Source organism: Colletotrichum aenigma, assembly GCF_013390185.1.
Source record: "Colletotrichum aenigma strain Cg56 chromosome Unknown KSG_Cg56_contig07, whole genome shotgun sequence".
NCBI classification, from domain to species: domain Eukaryota; kingdom Fungi; phylum Ascomycota; class Sordariomycetes; order Glomerellales; family Glomerellaceae; genus Colletotrichum; species Colletotrichum aenigma.
The window spans coordinates 3,253,530-3,278,144 of record NW_023500913.1 but is presented as its reverse complement, the minus strand read 5'-3'; the positions used below and the strand labels follow the sequence as shown (position 1 = coordinate 3,278,144).

General features: G+C 58.1%; 7 protein-coding genes across 7 annotated transcripts; 3 read left to right on the top strand and 4 right to left on the bottom strand.

The window, feature by feature from the left end:
- Window positions 1-95: 95 nt before the first annotated feature.
- Window positions 96-2,176, top strand: CGCA056_v011144 (putative MFS-type transporter; the record flags this gene model as incomplete). Its single annotated transcript, XM_037326391.1, has 5 exons — window positions 96-457; window positions 536-1,126; window positions 1,187-1,420; window positions 1,538-1,785; window positions 1,854-2,176. The coding sequence occupies 5 exons, from the start codon at window positions 96-98 to the stop codon at window positions 2,174-2,176; spliced, it is 1,758 nt and encodes a 585-aa protein (XP_037175822.1).
- A 355-nt stretch (window positions 2,177-2,531) lies between these two features.
- On the bottom strand, window positions 2,532-5,795 carry dtxS1-0 (Nonribosomal peptide synthetase dtxS1; the record flags this gene model as incomplete). The annotated part of the gene is made up of 1 exon (XM_037326390.1): window positions 2,532-5,795. The coding sequence occupies one exon, from the start codon at window positions 5,793-5,795 to the stop codon at window positions 2,532-2,534; it is 3,264 nt and encodes a 1,087-aa protein (XP_037175821.1).
- A 1,649-nt stretch (window positions 5,796-7,444) lies between these two features.
- carB (Carboxymethylproline synthase) lies at window positions 7,445-10,570 on the top strand (the record flags this gene model as incomplete). The annotated part of the gene is made up of 1 exon (XM_037326389.1): window positions 7,445-10,570. One exon carries the CDS (start codon window positions 7,445-7,447, stop codon window positions 10,568-10,570), a length of 3,126 nt encoding a protein of 1,041 aa, XP_037175820.1.
- Window positions 10,571-10,673: 103 nt separating this feature from the next.
- On the bottom strand, window positions 10,674-12,298 carry CGCA056_v011141 (Arginine biosynthesis bifunctional protein ArgJ 2; the record flags this gene model as incomplete). The annotated part of the gene is made up of 2 exons (XM_037326388.1): window positions 10,674-11,706; window positions 11,760-12,298. The coding sequence occupies 2 exons, from the start codon at window positions 12,296-12,298 to the stop codon at window positions 10,674-10,676; spliced, it is 1,572 nt and encodes a 523-aa protein (XP_037175819.1).
- Window positions 12,299-12,514: 216 nt separating this feature from the next.
- On the bottom strand, window positions 12,515-14,727 carry fmpC-1 (Fumipyrrole biosynthesis protein C; the record flags this gene model as incomplete). Its single annotated transcript, XM_037326387.1, has 2 exons — window positions 12,515-14,583; window positions 14,640-14,727. 2 exons carry the CDS (start codon window positions 14,725-14,727, stop codon window positions 12,515-12,517), a joined length of 2,157 nt encoding a protein of 718 aa, XP_037175818.1.
- A 1,092-nt stretch (window positions 14,728-15,819) lies between these two features.
- On the top strand, window positions 15,820-19,752 carry sirA (Multidrug resistance protein sirA; the record flags this gene model as incomplete). The annotated part of the gene is made up of 2 exons (XM_037326386.1): window positions 15,820-16,056; window positions 16,132-19,752. 2 exons carry the CDS (start codon window positions 15,820-15,822, stop codon window positions 19,750-19,752), a joined length of 3,858 nt encoding a protein of 1,285 aa, XP_037175745.1.
- A 2,148-nt stretch (window positions 19,753-21,900) lies between these two features.
- Window positions 21,901-23,951, bottom strand: abfA-0 (Alpha-L-arabinofuranosidase A; the record flags this gene model as incomplete). Its single annotated transcript, XM_037326385.1, has 2 exons — window positions 21,901-23,766; window positions 23,826-23,951. The coding sequence occupies 2 exons, from the start codon at window positions 23,949-23,951 to the stop codon at window positions 21,901-21,903; spliced, it is 1,992 nt and encodes a 663-aa protein (XP_037175747.1).
- Between the last annotated feature and the right edge of the window lie 664 nt (window positions 23,952-24,615).

The window sequence follows — 24,615 nt, the reverse complement described above, 5'->3', positions numbered from 1 at the left end:
CGCAACATAAAATGACGGGCACAGGACATGATAGACAAAAATGGACAGAAATTTGTAATTTGTTTAACAAACCGCCAAAGCGACCACCATCCACTATGGCGGTAGCGGCAACAGCAACAGCGGCATCTTCCCACCAAAGTGTGCTTCCAGCTGTCACGACTGACCTGGACGCCTCGACCGATATACCCCTCGGATCAATGGCAAGCGAGAAACCGACGGCCCTGACTGAGGCAACCGGCGTCGACAGCGGCACCGCTTCAACCGATGAGGCTGCCGTGACCGACTCGGACGAGGCGGTGCATTCTTCAGACCAAGACCTCTCCATCACTGCGGCAGCTATAATCATGGCTACATTAGCCGGCATCACGTTGACGAGCAGCCTGACTACCGGGTTTCTCGTCGTGGCACTTCCGAAAATGGCCAAAGACCTTGCCATCCCATCTGGCCTGTTGCTTTGGTAAGTTGTCCATCTGAGTCGCTCAACTCACTGCTCCGCGGCATCAGACTCGGCTGCTGACCACCCCCGATTCATTAGGCCGGCCTCTATTTACGGGTTTGACTCACCCCTTACGCCCCGTACTTCCAACTTGCTAACCCCTGACCATCCATTCAGTCTGACGGGTGGATGCTCTCTGCTCATCGTCGGCACCGTGGCCGATGTCGTCGGCAGCCGCATCATCTTCCTCGCGGGATGCCTGCTGCTGGTGGGATCCGTCCTCGGCAGCGGCCTGAGCAACACACCGACACAGCTCATCGCCTTCCGCGGCGTGCAGGGAATCGCCGCCTCCATGTTGCTGCCTACCGCCATGAGCCTGCTCACCCTGTACTTCCCCGTCGGCAAACGTCGCAACCTCGGCTTCGCCTTGGTGGGCGCCGGTCAGCCCACGGGATACTCAGTCGGTCTCTTCCTCGGCGGTTTCTTTGTCGACTCCATCGGCTGGAGGTACGGCTGGTACCTGGGCGCATGCGTCGCCTTCGTCGTCTTTCTCTCTGCGCTTTTCGGCATGTCCAAGCACCCCAAGGACGGGGTCAGGCCGTTCACGTGGGACAAGATCTTGCTCCGTATCGACTGGGCCGGTGCCGTCGTCGCGAGTGCCTGCCTGGGCATGTTCTCCTACGTCTTGGCGTAAGTCGACCCTTCCCACCTGTCTACGCTGTAGTATCCGTCTTTGACCCATGAACATAGTGTCGTCTCGGACGATGGTCAACGGGTACGAGAACCCACCCAGATCGTGCTGCTCTCCATCGCCGGCGCTCTCGTCCCCGCCTTTGTGTGGTGGATGTGGCGCCAAGAGAAGCTTGGCAAGCCTGCCTTGATACCCAACTCCCTTTGGAAGACGGCCGCCTTCTCGTCCATCTGTGGCATGGTCTTCCTGACCTGGGCCATGATCCAGAGTCTGGAATACATCTTCAGCCTTTTGTGAGTTCCCGTGCCCTTCTCATCCACACGAGATCCCATGCAGACCCACCAATCTCCACCTTCTTTCCCTTAATCCTCCGTGATGACGATCGCTGATGATACCCACGCCCAACTCAGCTTCCAGAATGTGCAAGACCTCTCCGCACTGCAGACGTCGCTCCGTTTCATCCCGAATGTCGTTCTTGGCATCATCTTCAGCGTCGCGCTGGGCGTGATCCTCCACCGGGTGCCGGTGTACTGGATCGTGCTTTCGACTTGTCTCCTATCCGCCATCTCACCTCTGGTGATGGCGCTGGTCGACCCGGGCTGGCCATACTGGTATGCCTCATTCTGGGCCATGCTTTTGTCTCCGCTTTCGGGTGATAGTAAGTCTTCACGACCTTGGCCTCCGTCAACGATCCTTTGAACTGACAAAAGCACCCCCGTCACAAAGCCTTGTTCGTCGTCTCTGCCTTGATCATCACCAGCACCTTCCCGGAGGGGACCCAAGCCCTCGCCAGCGCCGTCTTCAACACGTTCTCCCAGTTCGGCACCGCCGTCGGCTTGGCCGTGGTCGGCGTCATCTCCTCCACCGTGTCGCAGAGTTCCCAGTCCGGTCATCATGCTGGGAACGACAGCGAAGACTACTCGGAGGACGATTTGTTGAAGGGGTACAGGGCCAGCTTCTGGGCCATGTTTGCCGCGGCGGCCCTGACTTGCGTGCTTGGGGCCCTTGGTTTGAGGAAGGTATCGAACAAAGGCCTGAAGGCTGAGTAGACGAGTAGCTTGAGGTTTTTTGACCACACGAGGATGACCTGGAGGCGCGCAAATCATAGAACGGTCTCTATTTGAGGCACATCTGTCCATAAGTAGACTTGATAGATCGTTTACAACGGCATCCGGTTTAACCGCAAGCCGAATTCATCCAGACTATGAAATATGAGCAAATCCCCATCATACACACAGTATATTCCGGTCCTTCAGAAGAGGTCGAAAATTGTCTCCGAGTCAGTTTGAACACAGAAATTTCCAGAAACGCTAGGCTTGAACAGAGCAAATGTGATGAAATTCATGATTCTTGATTTTTGATTCTTGGTTCTTGATTCTCTCGACTTCTGGGTTGAAGCATACGCTAGGACAGCCCCTCCACAAACAAACAGAATTTCCCCAGCAGCTCTTCCGCCCTCTCGACCGACAACATGCCCGTATGAGCAAAAATCTGCAACTCCGTCTTCTCCCCCCGCGGGAACGAAATCACGTACAGGAAATACGGCAGCCGCCGCGGATTCTCGAACCGGCGCAGCGTGCTCGTGAACCCTTCCTCCACCGTCAGGGAGACCTCGTCCTCCACGTTCTGGTGCTGCGTGCAGGAGAAGAACTCGGCGCCGCAGTTCTCCACAACCTTCTTGAACCCCAGAGAGTCCGCGTCGCCCATGGAGATGAACTGCTCCTGGATGGCGGACGCCACCTCTCCGATCGATGCGGACCCGGTGTCGACCCGTACGGGCACGACGTTGACGCAGCAGCACACCGTCGTCTCCAGTCCCGGCATCGCCGCGTTGCGTCCGCTCACCAGCCGCCCGAAGACGACCTCTCCGTCGCCGTCTTGTAACCGGGACAGGAACACGGCCCAGGCGGCGCTCATGTAGGAGGCCGGGGTGATGCCTGCGAGAGGCTTCGGCGTGGCTACCTCCCTCTCGACGCGGAAAGACTGGGCCCCGACGCCCTGCGGCGCCCCGGGCCGGACTCGCAGGCCGTCGTTCTCGTGAGATGTGCCGGCCGGGGAGGTCGACGACCCTTCCAGAACACCGCGCCAGTATGCGACTGCCGAGTCACGCGTGCGGGCGACGTGAGCCATGTAATCCGCGAAGTTGGTGGGCTCCGGCGCGATTGGCGTCCCCTGGTAAGAGAGGATCAGGGCGTTGAAGATGACCCCGATCGATATCCCGTCGTACTGCGCGTGGGAAATCCGCAGCACGAGGCGGTTGGCCGACCCCGCCTTGCGGAGCACGAAGAAGCCCACGATGGTCTGGTGGCGGCCGAATGTGGCAATGTCGTCGAGACAGAATTTTGCGAGGGCGGTGTCCGGGTCGGACTCGGCTTCGATGATGCGGAAAATCAGGTCGACGGTGCGGGGGATAACCATCCAATGCTTTTCGGCGGAAGGGAGGAAGTAAGCCCGGAGAACGGGAAACGCCTCCAAGAGGTCACGGCAGCTATTCTCGAGCTTGGCCAGGTCGGTTGACGGGGGGAGGTCGAGGTAGAAGTAGTCGACAAGTTGCAGGGCGTCGGACAGACCCTCCACGGCCAGCGATTCCTGCATATCGGAAAGCGGCAGTATCTCCATGATGTCCTCCGGACCCAGGGGACCTCGGTGATCCAGCTCTCCTGGAGAGATGACGTCGAGAGCGCCATTTGTCGACGGATGATGTTGATCCTCCACACCGTTGCGATCGGTCTCGTTGCGCGGCTTCGCAGAGGCCGTGAGCACGGCGAGTCCAGAGAGCACCGGGTGCCGAAAGATATCCGCAACGGATATTTGGACGTCGACTTTTCGCGCCTCGGCGACGAGTTTCATAGCGGTGATGGAGTCGGCACCGAGACGAAAGAAGTTGTCGTCCAGGCCGATGGAGTCGCCGTCGATGCCGAGGACGCGAGCCCAGAGAGTTTGCAAGGTGCGTTCCGTCTCGGTCCGGGGCGCCCTCCGGGCTCGTTCGCGCCCCCCCGTTTGCGAAGCAATTCGATCCATGGAGAAAGACGAGCCCATCTCGCGCAGGAGTTTCCGGTTGGTCTTCCCGGTCAGGGTGAGCGGTATCTGGGGCATGGCGAAGAAGAGCGTGGGGATCATGTAGGCCGGTAGATGCCTCGCGAGCCCGGACGCCACCTCGTCCTCCAAGTGCACGAGCCTGATGCCGTCGGTCTGATCGTCGTCCGTCTGCAAGAAGACGGCCAGGAGGTGACCGGCTCCCGCACCGGCCGGCAGGATGGCCTCCGCCACGACTCGCGTCACGTCCGGCATGCAGGCCGACACGTGATGCTCGACCTCGCCGAGTTCGATCCGGTTCCCGCGGATCTTGACCTGGGTGTCTTTCCGGCCGGTGACGACGACGTTTCCGTCGGCGTCATAATGCGCGAGATCCCCCGTCTTGTACAGCCTGCCGGTCCGTCCGGGAACGCCCGGTCCGCCACGGACCAGCCAAGCCGGGTCTCGGACGAAGACGTCGGCCGTCTTCTTCGGATCGTGAAGATAGCCCTGGCCGACGATGGGCCCTTCGATCAGCAGCTCGCCGGTCTCGCCCCACGGCAACAGCACGTCATGGTCCGCGGGGTCGACAATCCACGCGACGGAGCCGATGCCTCTGCCGCTGTGACGGAGCCCGGTCACGGTCGAGGCGGCGCAGTTGGCCGTGCTGATCGGGGTGCACTCGGCCGGGCCGTAGGAGTTGACGACCTGGGATTTCCCGCACCAGAGCGTGGTTTCCAGGTCCGTCACCTGCTCGCCCAGGAGGAGCAACGTCTCCAGCGCGGGCAGCGCGTCGGGGTTGAGGAGGCGGGCCACGGTCGGGGTCAGGTTGGCGAGCGTGGCGCCCATGCGCGCCATGGAGCCCTCGAGGTTGTCTTTCCGGTCGGCGTCGCTGGGGATGCACAGGCAGGCCCCCGTGGTCAGCGTCGCGAAGAGGTTGTGCACGGCCACGTCGAAGCTGTAGGAGGCGAAGTCGAAGACTCTCGAGGCGGGACGGAAGCCCAGCGATTCGTTCTGGTAGTGCATGGCCGAGCACAGGTTTCCGTGGGATAGCATGCATCCCTTGGGGATCCCGGTGCTGCCGGAGGTAAAGACGACGTACAGCAGAGACTCGGGGCGCAGTGTTGGTGGCTTGAGCTTCGGATGCTCGTCCAGGGGTGACGACGGCGGTCGAGGTAGGGGTTCCTGGCGAAGAGAGTGACCGACCGTGACGACGGTCACCGGGAGTTGAAGCTGCTCACCCATGGCGCCGTGGGAGAGCGACGTGAGGATCAGGTTGGACTCGCATTGCTGGATGATGACTCTGAGACGATCCGTGGGCAACAGAGGGTCCAGCAGGAGGAAAGCCGCTCCGGTCTTGACGACGGCGACGACGGAAACGACCGTCCACTGCGACTTCTCGAAGCACAGCGGCACGATGTTGCCGGGCCCGGTGCCGAGAGACTGAAGCCGGACGGCGAGTCGCGAGGCCAACTCGTCGAGTTCCCGGTAGGATAGATCGCCATCCCAGGCACAAACGGCCGAGGCGTCTGGCTGTGCGGCGACTACCCTCGATATCATGACATCCATGCGACCCTCGACCCCTTGCGGCACTGATGAGTTTTGCTCCCATATGCGGTCCCGGCCATCTACGTCAGAGACGGATTTTGCCATCATGGTCGTGGTGATCTTGGGAGGGCCGGTAAGGGCTGTTGTTTGTGTTGGGGTAGAATGTGTCAATGTAGACTAGAGAGTGTTCAAACAGACTATCGGTTGCAAAACACATCACCAACAAGACCTCATAATGCCACCTTGAACTTGTCGTCAGAACCAAGCTTCTAAGTTGTCATGTAGACCATGTATATACAATTAAGAGGTATGCAATCATCGGGGTCGACATCGACATGCATGCAACCCAATTAAGCTTTACAGCGTTGGTGTGTATCCATAGTTCGCCTAATGGCATGACGCAGTCACATAAGCCTTCCCCGCAGACTTGGCTGACAAGGCCCGAGCCGGCCCGCCCGGAACACTAAGGGACGTAGTCCCTACTCTAGGTAAATAGGTACGAATAAGCCAGTCGGACCGAAAAGGCTTTCCGGGTCCTGCGGCAGGACCCGCAAGGTCCAGGCAGAAGTCCTCCACATTTCCCTGGTCGAGAATGCTTTCCGTCTTGATGACCCAGCCACTTGCATATGTCTAGAGACTCTGCCACCAGCAGCGGCAAAATGCGAAAAAAAACCGAATGTTGACCCACTAACCGCGCGAATAAAGGCCCAAATCCCTTGCCTTCCAACGAGTCATGACCGACTTATTGGATACATACGCACGGAAGATGACAGGATCAAAGACAGCAAGGATCACAATCCCATCAGCAGGCGCACAATTTCCATTAACAGGGTGGATGATTACTAGAGGAGGCTAGAAGAGGCTGAAAAGCACCATACTTGTATGGACCAGAGGTGGGGGGGGGGGGGGGGGGGGTGGAGAGCAAAGGTCGGAGTACGTTGAGTATCTAGGTACCCTGTACCAGCTGAGACTACTTTACCTTAACGAGGCAATGTGGAGCAAGGTCCACCCCACGTGCCCTCGGTCAGGTTAAGGTATCCGTACCTTACCTAGATACTGCGGATCGAATCCCTAAAGAACGTTGGTGTGCATGGATCCGTTCGTGGGGGTTAGTTTAGTGTAGGTATTGCCCTGGGCGGTTACTAAAGTACCTTAGGTAAGTAGTTAGACAGACGCTGAGAAATACCCTGCGGCTATTGGTTGACATGGTGTGCCGGGGGCCGTACATGGCCGGGTGGGTCCCCACCACATACCCGGAGCCGCGCCGAAACTTTCGCGGAAGGATTCCAGCGTCCGCAGTCTCACGTCAGCTACACTGTACTTCTTACTATGGGTAAGTTTAACCCCCGACACTTGTATCATGGAGAATGCGGCCCACAGATAGCGACATTGAATGACTGCAGTGTGGAATATTACTCAACACCATCAACAGCGAGAAGTACTATGTGCCTATGGGGGCAGCTCAAGCCATGGGTATACGGCTGGGATGTTTTACTTTGGCCCGCAACCACAGTAGGCTGTAGACTCCTGTATATAAAGAAAATAAATCATCTGCAACATGATGAGGTTGTGCAAGCCGACTGTCACAGGTTGCATCTCATCACTCTGCTTTTACTTTTCTAATTCGGTGCACATCTCACACTTCACGCTTCATACTTCACATTTCACATCTCAAGCCAATCTTATATCCTATCCAAGGCAGGACACGTACCTAGATGCCAAAGCCTGCCCTCTGGCATCACCACATAATCACAATGCCCGGGTCTCTGACGAACGGTTCTCTTACGAACGGTTCTCTTACGAACGGTTCTCTTACGAACGGTTCTCTTACGAATGGTTCTCTTACGAATGGTTCGTCTCCCGTCGCCGGCGACGACTCCTCGGATCACTTCGTGGTCCATATCTCGTCCGGGACCGCCTTGGTGGAGTTCTCCAAGGGCAACCGCCAGAACCCCTTCAGCCGGCCCAAGATGCGCGAGTTGACGGCCCTCACCAAGAAGCTGGCCGACGATGAAGAAGTCGGCTGCATCGTGCTGACCGGTGGCGAGGGCCGCTCCTTCAGCGCCGGTGGCGACTTCCACGAGACCTCCCACTTCACCGGAGGCGACGAGGTCGACGCCTGGATCGACGACTTCACCCACCTCTACACCACCGTCGCCGGCATCTCCAAGCCCGTCGTCGCAGCCATGGACGGCTACGCCATCGGATTGGGCCTCCAGATCGCTCTCTGCTGCGACTACCGCATCGGCGCCGACACGTGCCAGCTCGTCATGCCCGAGTTCCGCATGGGCATCGCGTGCAACTTTGGCGGGCTGATGCTCGAGGCTACTGTGGGCCGCTCCGTCATGCAGAAGATGTTGTTCACGTCCGAGAAGTGGGATGCGCCCGCGGCGCTGCGCGACGGCCTGCTGCACGAGGTCGTCCCGGCCAAGCAGCTGGTCGCCCGCGCGCTGGAGAGGGCTCGCACCATCAGCTCGTGGGCGCCCTCGGCCGTTCGCGGAACTCGTCCGTACATCAACGCCAAGTTCTGCAAGGACCTGGTGGATCTCGGAGAGTCGGCCAAGCGCACCCACCGTGGTGCGTTTGCCGCCGGTGATGCTCAGAAGAACATGAAAACCATCATCAAGAAGAGCCAGAATCATGTTCAGGTTCGGAAAGAAGAGGCGTCGCCTTCGTGGGTCCTGTTCGCCAACACGACCATCTCATCCCTTGAAAAAACCCTTCAAACCGTCACGGCCTCCGGCATCCACGTCTACGGACAGGGACATGCTTTGAATTCCGGGTCCTACACTTGGCTCGATGGAGATGATGGTGCTTCAACCTCGGCCCATGATGAGTGGGACACGTTCATCGAGTCCCGCGGTGACATTCTTCGCGCCAGAGCGGGTGCTATGAGTGATCGACCACTTTACGCGACACGCAACACCACCACGGGAGCTTGGGCTATCGGCACCGACGCATTCACGCTGCACCTTGCCCGCTCGCAGTGGGGCATGCACGCCGGGTTGACGAACCCGTCCGTCATCTACCGGGACGAGACCACCGCCTTCATCGGCGTATCAAAGGTCCCGAGCCACTCAAGCATCGAGCTGCGCAAGACCGGCAGCGGCGATGCTCAAGGCGGTCGATGGAAGCTCTCGACCGAACAGTTCCGCGACCCCATCTTGGCTGCCTTGAGCCCGCAGATCCGGGACTTTGCCCTTGCCGGCTCCAGTTTCGTCTCGGCCCTGCAAGGAGCCGTCTCCCAGATGACCCAGAACGGAGACGGCTCCGTCGCCACCCTCCTTTCCGGCGGCATCGACTCGGGTGCCGTGACCGCCTTCGCCGTCCTGTCCGGCCTCAAAGTGACGGCCTACAGTGCCGGCACCCCCTGGGGCAACGAGCACAGCGAGGCCAAAGAGCTCTGCGACTTCCTTGGGATCCCGCACGTGTGCGTCGACTTCTCGGCCGAGGAGCTGCTCGCCGCCGTCCCCGAGTCCATCCGCGCCATGGGCCACTCCGAGAACGAGCGCGTCGACATCGCCATTAGCATTACAGCCATGCTCCGCAGTGGCATCATCAAGGAAAAACACATCCTGACGGGTTACGGCAGCGACTTAGTGAATCTCGGCCTGCCTCCCTCGTCCGGTGCCGATGATGTCGACGCCTTGATCAAGGACATCATCGACGGCGTCGACTGCTCGCGCAACAGTAACGAGTTCACCGACTTCGTCGCGCACACGTACGGCAAGAGGCTGTCGCACCCTTACTGGCACAAGGATGTTGTTCTGTCCGCTCTGGACATCCACCCAGCCTGCAAGATCCGCGGAGGTCGTGAGAAGGCCTTCTTCCGTGCCGCCATGGAGCCATATGTGCCCATGACAACCGCTTGGCGCAAAAAGATCGGCATCCACCTCGGAGGCGGTCTGCAGGGCGGGCTCGACGCGACTTTTGGCAGTCGTGAGCTGAAGATCCAGGCCTACGACGAGTGCTTTCGAGCCATCGCATCCCGCGTCCTGGAAGACGGCCCTCTCGCTAGCGTTACCAACCTGGCACCCAAGGCTGACCACCTTCGTCAGCACACGCCCATGACACCGTCCGGCGCCGGACGCTTGCTCCACTGGGACGGTACCGCCTCGGAGGAGGCCCTCGCCAAGCTTTCCGAGACACTTCTGGAGAGCCTCAAGGGCGCCGGCTTCGTGCTCGTCAAGAACCTGCCCCTCGCCGAGGAGCAGTTCAAATCCCTCGTCCACTGCCTCGGCGACCCGGTCCAGCACAAGTGGAAGACGGGCTCCAGCGACCTGATGAAGCTGAACGCCACGCACGACAAGGGCAACGTCGTGCTCGGCCGCGGCCCCCTGCCCCTGCACACGGACGGCATCCTCATCGGCCAGTACCCGGACCTGATCATGCTGTACGCGGCCGAGTTCTCCGACGAGCCCGGCTCCGGCGAGACCTTCATCGTCGACCAGGTGCGCGCGGGCAAGGAGATGCCGTCGGACCTGCGCGAGAGGCTGAGCAAGGTCACTTTCGAGTACCACATCCAGGAGCAGGGCCACTACCCGACGGCCTCGTCGGAGCAGGGGATCCGGGTGCCGCCGTTGCAGGTCGGCGAGGACGGGGAGGCGTCGCTGCGCCTGTGCCTGCCCTTCCCGGCCGGCATCGAGCGCAGCTGGGCCATGAAGGCCGTCAGCACGGTTCCCGGGGTCGAGGTGGACTCGGACGCGCTCCTGGCCGACTTGGAGCGCTATCTGCTGCAGCCGAGGTATATGTATCAGCACCGTTGGAACGTGAATGAGTTCCTCGTGTTTGAGAACAAGACTACCCTGCATGGCCGCACGGCTATCAGCGAGGGCGGTCGTCGCTCGCTCTATCGGGCCCAGGTACACAGGCGTGCCTGATCACTCGTGTCCCAATTTCAAGTGTGCTTGAATGACCTAGAACGCGATGAAGAAGTATGGTTATGTAGTAAATATAAATCTATGAAGCGTGCCCTGTGTTTGTCTATCCGCCGTTCACAGCGACAAAGTCCTGCGTCAGATTTGATGTCCAGTAAACTGCCTCATATTTCTGTTTGTGAGACGTCCTCCCATCCTTCTCGTCATCCAAATCGGCATCGTCCATATCAATGAGCGCTTCAATATCTTCATGCTCGAGCAGAGCCCTGGCCGCCGACGCGTCCACGTCCATCGGCATGCCCCTCCGGAGCACGACCACCGGCCTCTCCGTGGCCGCCAGACGCCCGACGGGCAACACGCTCAGCGAAACGCGCTCCGGGATGATGGCTCGGCTCTCGTCCACCCGCAGCGCCTCTGGATCAGGGCCGTCTCCGAGCTCGTGGTCCCGGGGCCCGGGAACGTCGAGCAGCGAGGATCCGACCGCCGCCAGGACGGTCCCGCCCCAGTTCTTTAGGTCGCCGGCCGTGACGCCCGTCTTGACCAGGACGGAACGGGCCACGGCGCCGGCGACGCGCCTGGCGCGGGCGGGCGACCACGCGCCCCGAACGCGGATTGTGATGAACTTGGTCGCTCCCTCGGCGTCTCGCACGACCAGCTTCGCCATCTCCGTCATGAGCTCGTCCAGGGCCTGCTTGAAGGCGCGGAAATCGTCCCGGGCCGCCGCCTCTGTCGAGCGTTCCGCGTCTTGGCCGATCGTCTTCCCGCCCGCGGCACCGTTCGCGAATATGGCGACCATGTCGTTGGTCGACGTGTCTCCCTCGATGGAGATGCAGTTGTACGTCTTGTCTGTGGCGTCCGCGAGGAGTGCCTGTAGGTCCGAAGCCAGGATGGGAGCATCCGTGCAGATGATGCCCAGCGTCGTGGCCATGTTGGGGTGAATCATGCCGGCGCCCTTGGTGATCCCGGCCATGGAATAGACGATACCCGGGTTGGAGGGCAATTCGAACTGTCGAGAGGCGAGCTTGGGGAAGGTGTCGGTGGTGCATATCGCCTCAGCAGCTCCCAGCCAATGCTGATGTGAATTTCCCATGCGATCGGGGAGGTGTCGGATGCTTTGGAGGACCTTATCCATAGGAAGCCTGGAGCTCATAAGCATCGTATCGTCCTAAAGACATGACGAACCAGGTCTCACCTCTCACCCCCCTTACCAGTATGCATGACTATCACGGAAGGCGGTGTCTCCCCAACAGCTACGGTGGCAGAAGATGGTGACACCAACAGCTCGTTGGCCGTATTCATCATGGCTGCGGCATCGTCCAGCCCGGCCTGGCCAGTGAACAGGTTCGCACACCCGGCGTTCGCGATGACGCCTCGAAGTCCGTTCCCCTTGGTCGCCGAGAGGTGTTTCCGCGACGCCGTGACAGAAGCGGCGGGGAATTTATTCCGAGTGAAAACCGCCGCCCCGCAAGACGGCACGTCGGACTTGACCATGGTCAAGTCCGGCCGGGTTCTCTTCGTGCTGTTGATGCCGGCATTGATGCTGGCGACGGAGAATCCCTTTGGATAGAAGCCCGAGTCGGGCACGAACCTGCGCTTGTTGGCGGGGATGGGCGCGTTCGCGTAGAGCTCGAACTTGTTGGAGAAGCGGCGCAGTTGCTGACGGACAACATGAACGCTTCTCCTGGGAGGCCAGAGGGCGGTCACGGTCACGCTGCAGATGAGGGTCACCATTGTGATGAATGATATTATGGGTCTGGATGGACCATGGGCTGGGATGTCGGCTCTTTGGATGTTGGCGCGTCTTAGTTCCCGGGTATGTGGAGGTGGAAAAGGAAAGTGCAAGTTCGGAAATAGCCCTAACCCTGATCCCTGTTCCGAAATGTGGCTGTGTATGACATTATCACATGAGCTGTTGTGACTTGCTTGGCTCATCCTATCGCGCTTTCATCATTCTACTGAACATGTGAAGGTTTCCCTGACGAGTTCCCCCAGTCCTCGAGCCTGTTCCCTTCCATCACGTCCAGCCAACCTCCCAGTTACACCAAAGTACGCCAAGAACGGCCACTTGCCCTCCACGGACGGATTCCCGATCACGTCTCCGACGTTCTTGTACACCTTGGAGTTCGTGATCCACCTCGCCAGGGACGAGGGGAGCGCATCGGCGCCCAAGAACGTGCCTCCGCGTGTTGCTGCTGAGAACATAATGTGCGTCGGAAACTGGCTGCTTGGTTGTAGAGGCCGGGACAAGGCCCGGATGTGCGTCTTCACCACATCGTGTGCCGATTCCCCCTCCCCGGGCGGAACCAGAGCTGCCAGGAGCTGCAATGCATAGTAGTCGATGCCGTAGGTGTACTCCACAGAGTACGATTCCTGATGGCCGGGAATCCTGGCGTTGATCTCGATGAGAAACACGGTGGGGTCTGGCTTGTTACCGGTCGAGGTGCTGTCCTCTCGAGGTACGACCTCGACACCTCGCTCCGTCATGGCAAATCGCGCCTTGCTGTTCTCGACCCGCGCCTCGAGGTGGAATATCCCGTTGCGGATTCCCAGTCTCTTCAGCTTCTCGGCCAAATCACGCTTCAAGAGATCCACTTCGTCACTCGGCAGGATCGATGGCAGGATATCGGAAGTTTCGGCGAAGGAAATGGACGATGATGGAGTTTGAGGTCCAGCTCCCCTGTTCGGGACCGCGGACGCGTTGGGATCGGCAATCTCGTCGACCTCGGCCGAGGTGGGGAAATCGTCGACGACCTCACCCCAGATGAGCTTCCTGTCGAGAAACATCAAGTTCACGTCCACCTCCGGCCCGGAAGCGTACGGCTCGAGGAGGGAGCTGGTCCCGGGGAACTTCTGCTCGATTCGGTCCACCGCCATAAAGAGGTCTGCTTCCGACGACACCCTCGTCACTCCCTCGGACGCACATCCGATGGCGGGCTTCACGATCAAGGGGTACTGCAGCGGAGTCTTCAACCTGGAAAGCTTCTGCCTCAAGTCCGCGAGCCCTTGCACGGAGAGGATTTGCGTGTCCGGACATACCGCCTGGCGCATCTTCGCCTTGTCACGACAAAGATGGATGGATTGCGAGGGGTTCGTGGGCAGCCCCATCTTCTCGGCCACCAAGGCGGTCACGTGGGTGTAATAGTCGTTGAACGTGGTGATGCCATCCACTGGCTGTCGGCTGTGCGAGAGGGCCTCGACGATACGATCAGGCAGCCCGTCGTCTTGCGTCAGGTCGCAGGGAACGAACTCGACACCACCGCCCTCGGCGGCCAACTTGCGGGCCCATTCGTGGTCCCTTTCCAAGATGATGAGGTCGATCCCCAAGGCGCGAGCGGCGCGGTACATGCCCATGCCCGCAGTCGCAGCCACCATCTCGTTGGGTCTGGCCTCCACGACAGCCAGTCGGAACTTTGGAAGCGGCGAGTGGCTGATCCAGGGAAATGAGAGTCTTCCTGTGACCTCGGCTTCTAGGAGGGACAAGGTGTACTCCACGAGCTGAAGTTGCATACTCGGCAGTTGTTTCTGCAGCATGGCACCCACTGCGCCGTCCAATGCCCTCGGAATGACGCGAGTGCCCTCTTCGAAGTCGAACGCGTGGATCTCTTTTCCTGTTGAAGTGAAGTCGGCCGCCTCCTCGACGAGGTCGCAGGTCAAGAGCCGTCTCTGGACAAGGTCATTGCGGAGGGCGTAGCCGTCTGCCGTCGGAAGTAGAAGTTTCACGGCGGTGATCGAGGAGGCGTACTGTGCGATATTTCTGTCCACGGCAGCTCGGACGAAGCGCCTGGCCTCCGAGTCGACGGCGTCAGGCGGGCCCCAAAGAAATCCACCGAGTCCGCGGTTGTCGTCGCCTGCGGAACTGGAAAGACTCGAAGCCCCTTTGCCATACTGAGGCATGACAGATATTGCGACGAGAACCAGGTCGAGAGTCCGGTATGGTGGTTGGAGAGACCTGTTGTCATCCGGGTCTTCGACAACCTTGGGTTGGCCGTTCAGCTTCCAATGGCAACGAAAAAAGACTGGGCCTCGTGTTAGCAAGAGAGTCGACGACTCGGGACGAGACCACCTCGCACACCTCTATTGCCTCCGACGATTGCGTCGAATTCCTCAGTTCCACCGAGGTGGGCGGCGTTCCGAGTACTGATGCTGTCCGACTGTGGCATCTTGCGGGGATAACTTGAAGCCAGCTGTGTGTGTGAGCGTGTGTGAGCGTGTTGTACACCTTTGATGTCATGTAGTGGTATGATGTCTTGGGAGAGCAGAACCTTGAGAAGGCTCGAATACGGGTAAAACCACGGTTTTCAGCTGTCCTTGCCCTGGGGATGGACGAGACCCTGACAAAACCCGGTTCCGAGAACCGGAGTTCGTTGGAATCGAAGTATCCAGTAGTACCGGTTAATGGGTATATTTTTTGAGACATAGTAGGTAGTCACATTCGTCTTGATTAGGTATCATGCCGTGGCAAGGGTAGGCGAGGCGAAAATCCTGAAGAGGCCTTGCTGCCTTGCTGCAACGCTGACGGCTTTTAGGTCTGGTGTTTTTATTCAGCCGCATCTCGTTTCCTGCATATGCTTCTATCCGGAATTCCTTCGCATTTGATGGGGGTGGGGTGTCGGTGTCCGCTCGTCTGACCCTTGCAAGTCCTTGGCCTGATCAAGATCACCGTACCCCCGGGGACAGCTGTGGGGTGTGACTAGGATGTAAGACATGGATGAGGGAGTACCCAGTTCAAGACCCACACATGTCGGTATTCGTACATGGGATGGGTGGGTGTGTACTGATGACTGCGGCTGCGCCGCTCGGAAAGGATTCCAAGAGTCATCAAGGCGGAAAGGGAGGATTCCAAGCTGGCAGCAAAGCATCCGATGCTAGAAGCAGCGCTGTCCGGACATAGATCACGTGGGGCTTGCTCCGTGGCGGTCAATGAATTAGATTAGTAGATTATTTTACGCACATTTGGACTTATCTCGCGACCCGACTGACTGACGGCCAAACACCCCTGTCAATCTGATTTAGGCCCTAATCTGTCTCGACTCGGCCAACAGCGCTTCACTTCCCGCCGAGCCACGATTCCATCCTCAGCTGCTGACAAAGAGACCAAGGTTGATTGCTTGATCAGCTCTTGCAGAATTCAAACCGATAGTTCCCGTCCTTTACCGCCTGTTTCGCCGCCATCTTGTCAGTCTCGCGTCGCGTCTTTTCACTTCCTCGACATCAACGAAACTTCCCACCAATGGACATCGACCTAATTTGCAATGACTAAAATAATTGAACCCGTCCCTGACGGCAACTCGGCCAGTCTTGTTGATGTTGTCAAGCATGAACTCCAAGAAGTTGAGCGAGAGATCGTCGACCGCCAACTGCATTTTTCACAAGATGAGGAGACACATCTGCTCTCGTTGCTTCTATACGCGTCCAAAGGCGATCTTATTGTCGCAGGCATCAGCACCGTCTTTGCTCTTGCCGCGGGGGCCATTATTCCCGTTCCTCCGGTATGATTTGAACTCAAGCTATGCAAAGGAGGTTGGCTCTTGATGCTCGTCTTGCTAAAACTTACCTACACACAGATCGTATTCGGTCGCCTCTCCTCCGTCCTGGCTGGCGTCGACAACGAAGGGTCGACAGCCGACACCCAGGCGAGCCGGGTCTTGATCACACAGTACTCTCTCTACTTCATCTACCTCGCCGTCGGGTCTCTCTTCGCCTGGTTCATCTCCACGGCGGGATTCTCATATGTCGGATCAAACATCACGCGGCGCGTCAAGGTCCGCTACATGGACGCGGCACTGCGGCAGAACATGGCCGTCTTCGACGACATCGGCACCGGACACTTGGTCACGCAGCTGAGCGTCGATATGAACCTCATCCAAGAGGCTCTGTCCCAGAAGCTCTCCGTCACCCTGAGCGCCGTGGGCACCCTCGTAGGCACCTACGTCGTCAGCCTCGTCATGTTCTGGAAACTGGCCCTCATACTGACGTGGTCATTCTTTCTGGCGCTGGCCCTCCTCTACATCGGCAAGCTGGTGTCGAGCCGCTTTTCCGGACGTTCTAGTGAGGCCCAGTCTACCGGCAGCACGCTGGCGGAAGAAGCGTTGACCTCGATTCGGAGCACTACGGCGTTGGGACTGCAGAAGCAGATTCTGGATACCTATGTCGAATGCCTCGATGTGGCGAGGCAGGCGGATTTCACGCTCAAAACCCTCATGGGTGTGCTTCTTGCCGTTGTCGTGGCCACTGGTTATTTCAACGTGGCGCTGGCCTTTTGGCAGGGCGCCCGGTTCATGGTCGACGCCGAGACATCCTTCATGGCGGTCGTGGCCATCACGCTTGTCACCAAGAGCGCGGCGTTTTGCGTCTTGGGCGTCGCCCAGAACGCCGAGAAGTTCACGTCGGCAATGGCGGCAACCAGGAGGGTTTGCAAAATCCTCAACCGAAAGTCGCCCATTGACTCACTAGGTGATCAAGGAGCCAAGCCCGACGATGTCAGCGTTGAGGGGAACATCGAGTTCCGGAACGTGAAGCACGTTTATCCATCTCGGCCGGAGGTGGTCGTGGCACATGATCTCAACATCATGTTCCCCAGCGGGAAGAGTACCGCCGTCGTCGGCTCCTCTGGGTCCGGAAAAAGTTCCATCGCCAAACTGATCCTTCGATTCTACGAGCCCGTAGCGGGTGAGATCCTTCTAGACGGCACGCCTATCGAATCGTTGAATGTGAGGTGGCTTCGATCCCGGATACGACTGGTCAGCCAGGAGCCGGTGCTCTTCGACGCGTCCATCTACGAGAATATCAGCCAGGGTTTCGTCGGAACTCGGCTTGATCACTTGTCCGCGGACGAGCAACGGAGGAGGGTCGAGGAAGCAGCAGCATCCGCCGGAGCGCACGACTTCATCCAAGCCCTCCCTGCCGGGTATGCAACCCGGGTCGGAGCCGGCGGATCCAAACTCTCAGGCGGCCAGAAACAGCGGGTGGCCATAGCCAGGGCCCTCGTTGCCGATCCCAAGGTGTTGATCCTGGACGAGGCGACATCGGCATTGGATGCCGAGACCGAAGCATTGGTGCAGCGAGCCCTGGCGGTTTCAAGTGACACCAGGACCACGATCATCATCGCACACCGGCTTTCCACCATTCGCGAGGCCGACAAGATTGTGGTGTTGAAGAGCGGAGCGGTGGCGGAAGAGGGCACTGACTCGGAACTCATGTCCATTCGAGGCGCGTACTTTCATCTGGTGGAGGCCCAGAGATTGTCAGGAGGCTCCGAGAGTGCAGAAGAAGCGGAGCTTGAGCACAATACTTCGAGTGTCACACGCGAGCCGCCATCAGAGAAGGACGAATCTGCCGAGACAAAGGAGACTTTTGACGCATCGTCGCCTTCGCTGTCTTCCGACTCCACTGCCGAAAAGACTTCGGCGCCGTACTCTCTCTGGTCTGTGGCCAAGTTCGTCATGCAGCTCAACGCAAAAGAGTGGAAGTACATCGTCCTCGGTCTCGTCTTCTCCATCATCGCCGGTCTTGAGGAGCCAGCATCAGCCATCCTCTTCGGCAAAGCCGTCGTGGCCATCGCGCGACCCCTGGACGCCGATACCACGCCGCAGATACTGTCCGACTCGGCCTTCTGGGCCTGGATGTTCTTCGTCCTCGCCTTCGTCATGATGATCGCCTTCAGCATCCAAGGATCCGTCTTCGCGTACTGCTCGGAGCATCTGATCCACCGCGCTCGCAGTCTCGCGATGGCACACGTCCTGCGCCAGGAGATGGCCTTCTTCGACGACGCGGCGCACTCGGGTCCGGCCTTGGCCAGCTTCCTGTCCACTGAGGCGGCCGACCTAGCAGGTATCAGCGGCGGCACGCTCGGCCTGATCCTCATTGCCGTGGCGACGTTGGTCTCGTCTCTGGCGGTCGGCCTCGCGTTCGGGTGGAAGCTGGCGCTTGTGTGTTGGTCCATCACGCCTGTGCTCATCGGGAGCGGATTTGCCGGTGTCTGGGCGGTTGGGGAATTTGAGCGGCGGAACGAGATGCACACCCGGGCATCGGCTGCCTATGCCGGGGAGATGATTGGGGCCATCCAGACCGTGGCGTCTCTCACGATGGAAGTAAAGGTCCTGGACGAGTACAGGCGGACGCTCGCCCTGTCGCGGAGGGACGGCTTCAAGGCGGCGTTGCAGGCCTCCGCGGTTCTCGCCTTCGCCCGAGCCGGCGTCATCGCCTGCATGGCCCTGGGATTCTGGTACGGGGGTATGCTGATCGTGAATGGCGAGTACTCGCTTCTGGCCTTCGTCGTGGTCTACTCGTCCATCATCACGAGCGCCTACTCCGCCGGCATCGTCTTCTCGTTCACCCCCGACCTCGCCAAGGCGCAAAGGTCCGCGGCTGGTCTTCAAGGTCTCCTCGAGCGCCGGTCCGCCATAGATCCGGAGTCCGCGGACGGGGAGAGGATCGAGAAGCCGCTGGGCCGCGTGGAGTTTCGCGATGTGTCGTTTGCTTATCCCGGCCAAGCACGGCATTCGGCGTTGAGGAATGTCTCTTTGACGGTGCCGGCAGGGGCAACGATCGCACTCGTGGGGCACACAGGGTCGGGGAAAAGCACCATCGTCTCGCTGCTCCAACGCTTCTACGATCCCATAAAAGGATCCATTCTCTTAGACGGCCGGCCCATCGCTTCGCTGAACGTGGCCGAATACCGCAGTTTGATCGGGCTCGTGAGCCAAGAACCGACCCTGCTGCAGGGATCGATCGGGATGAATCTTGTGGCGGGATGTCGACGGACAGACATCACCGATGCCGAGATAGAGGAGGCGTGTAGAAAGGCCAACATCCTGGACTTTGTCAACTCTCTGCCCGATGGTTTCAACACGGTGGTCGGCAGTCGAGGTAGCCAGTTGAGCGGCGGGCAGAAACAACGCCTCGCCATCGCCCGAGCTCTGGTCAGGAAGCCCGTCCTTCTTGTCCTCGATGAGGCCACTTCGGCCATCGATTCCACGTCCGAGTTGCTGATCCAAGAAGCGCTGGCGGGAGCGGCGGCTGGCTGCACGACCATCGTGATTGCCCACCGCCTGAGCACCATTCAAAACGCCGACGTTATCTATGTTGTCGAAAAGGGACGGATTGTAGAGTACGGCACGCATTCTCAGCTTGTGCAGAAGAGGGACAGGTATTACAAATTGTTTGAGACGGGTTTTGGTAACTAGCATCATTACTTAGGCATATAGTATTCCGGTACTTGTTCAGCACAACCCCCTTTTCATCCTCCTCGTCGAGTATTCTTACTGCTTTGACACGTGTAGGTGGCCAGCTCGATATTGAGCCAAACATGCCCGACTAATTTCCTTTGCTCCGGGTTGACCATCCTGTTCAAGTCCTCTAGACAGGATACCCGCAGCTTGAGTCGTCGAAAGTTGTCTTTCGCCATCGCTGCTCGCCATCCTCTGAATACTGAAGCGTAGATGAACTGTCCAGACGAGTGAGGAGCAAGTTCTTCCAAGATGTTCCATCGGAGGAGATAATCCTAGTCTCCTGGTTTTGGAGGGGTGTTCTCGGTATTTGAGAGCGACATGACAGCAGGCGAAGTGGTTTGCCGAACAATGCGAGAGGTTTCCAATCTCTGAGGAACTCCAAAAGGCTTGGTTGTTATTATGGATTAATGTCGGTTTGTGAAAGAATTTGCCGATAGTGTTTGTACGTTCGGTAATCAGGCAAAAGACGCAAGACGATGTTGTGACATTGTCAGAGTGGGACAAAGTCTAAAGAGGGAGAAATCAACCGTGGGACTGTGGGAATGGCTGAATAATCCAATATTCAAGCGGAGCGCCTTCTGGATTGACAATGAAGTTAAAGAGCAAGAGAAGGTGCCCTGCTCGATTTAATCCAAGCGGAGCGCCTTGACCTTCCTGGATTGACAATCAAGCTGGAGTGTAAAAGAAGGGATCCTCCTTTGAAGTAACTGTCAAAGGATACGTGCTAGAGGTCTTGGCTGCATATTGGGCGTTGAGGTCCATCGTCCATTTGTCGATTGCTACAGTCGCAAATTCCTACCTATCTGTCTCTTTCCTACCTATGTAGCCCATATAGGAACAGCAGAAGGCCGCAGAAAGCCGCAGAAGGCCGCAGGAGGAGGGGGGCACTCAGGGGAGCCTTTCCGCTTGAAGGTTCCGCCGACCTGGCTTCGCGTCCGGGATTGCACTTGGCATGATTTCTTTACGGTTGACTCTTTTCCGGACCTTGAGGAATTTAAGATCCAATGGGTGTAGGTCGACATAGAAATCGTTCCCAGGATACGACCTTTGGTAGTGGCGATGAGTTCTTCTCATAAGTTGGTCGGATATGCTTCTGTGTTCTAAGGAGTTTGAATGACGTTTCGATATTCGGAATCCATGATGGGAGACTTTTGCGTTCGTCGCACTCCTGTACAGCGACGATGAGAACTGGCCATGCTAGTTTATATACTTGGACTCGGAAGTTCCATGGAGTATGTCATCGCATTCACCTGGGGTGATATCGAGGATCCGAATGCTTCGAGAAGGGAGTATGGAATAAAAGCTTTCGTATCTGACATTATGGATGGCGTTGCAAGGTGGCGGGGTAAGACTTAATTCGTCGGTACCATCAAAACGAGATTAGTATGGTCTTGCTGCGCTAACATAAGAGTTTCAATGATAATCTGAGATAATCACCTCGCATTGCGGACCGGACAACCAGCATCAATGTGGTCGATTCGAGTATTTTCATCTTGCTCCATTTCGTCATTCTCATCATAGTTCACACATTTTAGCTACATGAAACAACGGCGTTGCTAAGATAGGGGGCGAGGAAAGCAAATATTGTTATAGTTATAGATGCTATTATCCAATAGCAGAACAGGGCAATAAGTCTAGCACTATAGAAGGCCACCTACAACAATGACTAAGGGCTTTAAGCAGGTCTCACTATGACATCTAAGCATATTTCCTATGATATAGATATTTAAATTATCTTGAAAAAAAATAAACGACGCAGATAGTGCGAGATCATCACAAGGATTCAGACATCAAAGAGCGAAAAGGGCTTAGGAAAGCAGAGGTCTTAAGTGCTGCGGGGTTCAAGAGTAAGCAGAAACGATATGGCTTTGCAAAAGCATAAACTGCGCCTTGTAAATGGCCAGAGAATTCCAAACTCTGGCGACTACGTTAATGCAACACAGCGGCACAGAGGCTCCGTTTCCGTCAGGCTGCATAGTTTCCCGTCTTTCATGGACCCACAATGATGCGCAGCATTTTACCAAGTCTCGGCGATCTGAGTGGAAGAAACATTGATTTTATTCAGCAGACTCCGATGCTTTTATGGCCAGTCTCTCCAACCGCTTAGGCGATAAACGGCATCTCAATACCCCTCAGTATCTTGGCCTCGGCAGCAACATCCGTATCTAACACAGCAACACTCAACTCGGGAAGCGTGAAGTTGAACGCACCATCCTCATTCGCAGTCAAGACCAGAGTCTGCGTGTCGACAATGTTCACGCCAGAGTGAGGGTCGTTGTACGCAAACGGGTCTCCGCTGGGGTTAGTCAACACAGTCAGAGACGCCTTAGTGCCAGCCTCAACACCCTCGAATTTGACGGTGACGGGCACGTCCTCGCTGTTGGTGGTGTTGTAGGCAGCACCCTTCCAGACGAAGTTGCCCTTGGCCTCGTTCTTGCCAGCGACATAGTAGACGGGGCCGAAGTCGGCGGAGGCCTCGAGGGTGTGCGAGAGAGGGTGGCCGGCGAACATCTCCCAGACGTACCAGCTAGTGGAGCGGGTCGTCAGCTTGGGGTCGGCCGCGAACTGGACAATGGTGACGGCCCACTGCCAGCGGTTCATGTTGCGGAGGACGGGGGCGTAGAAGGTCCCCGGGACGCGGTCGGCGTTGCGCTCATAGCCGATGAGGGAGACGGCCTCGCCGACGGTGCCAATCCACCAGGGGAAGGGCATCAGGTCCCCGTCCCAGCCGGTGCCGCCGTTGGGGTGGGTGGCGGCGACTTCACCGACGATGTGGCCAATGTCGTTGTCGAAGCGGTCGAACTCCTCAACGAGGGCATCGGGGGTGCGGTAGGGGTGGTAGTCACCGATGCCGGGGGCGGGGATGTCGAAGCCATCGCCGTCGGTGGTGGCGCCGGAGGAGATGACGGTGATGTCGGGGTACTTGGCCTTAATGGCCTCCATGAACATGGGGAAGCGGTACTCCTTGTAGGAGGTCCAGCCACCGGGGTAGCCAGCGAGCCAGTCCTCGTTGCCGATCTCGACCATCTGCAAGTCGAACGGCTCGGGGTGTCCGAGCTCAGCACGCTTGGCTCCCCAGGTAGAGTCAACGGGCCCGCGGATGAACTCAATCTGGTTGAGGGCATCGTCAATGAAGGGCTGAAGATCCTCCTTGGGAGTAACATCGCCGTTGAGAGCAAGGCCGGCCCAGACACCGATGACGATAGTCAGATTCATGTCCTCAGCCCACTCGAGGTACTCCATGAGACCCAGGCCATGAGTCTGCTGGTAGTTCCAGACACCTTGGAAACCAGGACGGTCCTTAAGAGGGCCAAGAGTGTCCTTCCAGTCCCAGTAGGTCTTGTTGTCAATGCCCTCGAGCATGTTTCCGCCGGGGAAGCGGAGCAGGCTCGGGTGGAGCTCAGCAAGAGCTTCGGCAATATCTACGCGCAGACCGTTCTTGCGGTCCTTGTACGTGGGAGGGAACAAGCTGATCAGGTTGAAGTCCAGCGAGCCGTCGGCAGCGCCCGCGGGGTCAAAGGTGATGGCGAAGGTGTTGTTGCTGTTGGGAGCATCCTTGTTGGGGGTCAGCTCGACAGCGTGCTCAACCCATTCTTCGGCGGTGGACTTGGACTCGATCTCGACGGAGCCGAAGACGTCGTTGTTGAGAGCCGACTTGAGGGAGGCGGTGAAGACACCGTCGTAGGCACCTTTCACCCAGAAGGAGCCGGTGTACTTCTGTTGTCTGACGTCCATGCCCCAGTAGCCATCGTTCTCGAGACCGATCGAGCCGGAGCCGTTGCCGCCGGCGACGTTGACGGAGACGGGGAGGGCGGCGGAGAGGGGCTCGCTCAAATTCTTCAGGGTGAGGACAGCGCCGTTGATAGAATGCCAACCGTCTAGGGAGACAGGGAATCTGTCGCTGTACTGGAAAGCGCGGTTGCGGACCAACTCGGCGTAGATACCGCCATCACCTGAGTTGTTGATATCCTAGGAAATACTCAGTAAGCTACTTGTATCAGCGAGGTAGCAGGAAACAGGGTACAAACTTCGTGAAGGAATCCATACTGGTGACCACTAGTAGCGTTGCCGCCGGTGGCCTTGACGGTGATGTCGACAGCAGCAGCCGAAACGGCGTAGGTAGCGGCCAGAATGGCCGACTTCAGCGACACCATTTTGCTTCCCGATTGCTTGCGATTGAGGGTGCAATGACGCGAAGGTGTCAAACCAGGCCCAAGGCGATTTTCCGCTGTCAGGGACAGGCGATGGTTTTATACCAGCGTCGACCACGATGACCAACAATGAGCTCATCCCCCGCTCGGATCACCGGCCTCACAATGGATACCAGTTGAACCGTCACATTCAATGCGACCTGCAGACCCAATCATCTGGGGCCGAGAGACGTGACGGCGCTCATTTCGCGAGCGTGTCGGCTCATTTGGAAGATGTTCACCCCGCATCCCTCTAACCCATGTCACCCTCCGCAACTGTTTGTCCGCCCAGACGGGGGAACAATTATCGTGAATGTCGCATGTCGGTGGCTTCAGTCCCGAGATGGAGAGCTCAAGGAAAGCTTGGCATTGCGGAGTGCGCGGTCGGCTCGGTTGACCTTTGGCGTGCTCATGAGCCAGCAGCAGGGGTACGGCCGGTACCAACGGCGGGATTGGATGGTGGAAAAGCTCATAAAGAGAAATACTGTTACATCGGCCGGGCGAGGTGGTGATGTCGAAGCTCGGTCGCGTCAACAAAGGCGGACTTTTGGTCCCAATTTCTTCCTGTCAATGTGGGGAAAGCTGGAGAAACCAGGAACAGCTCAGATGAGGAGACAGAAAATGAGGG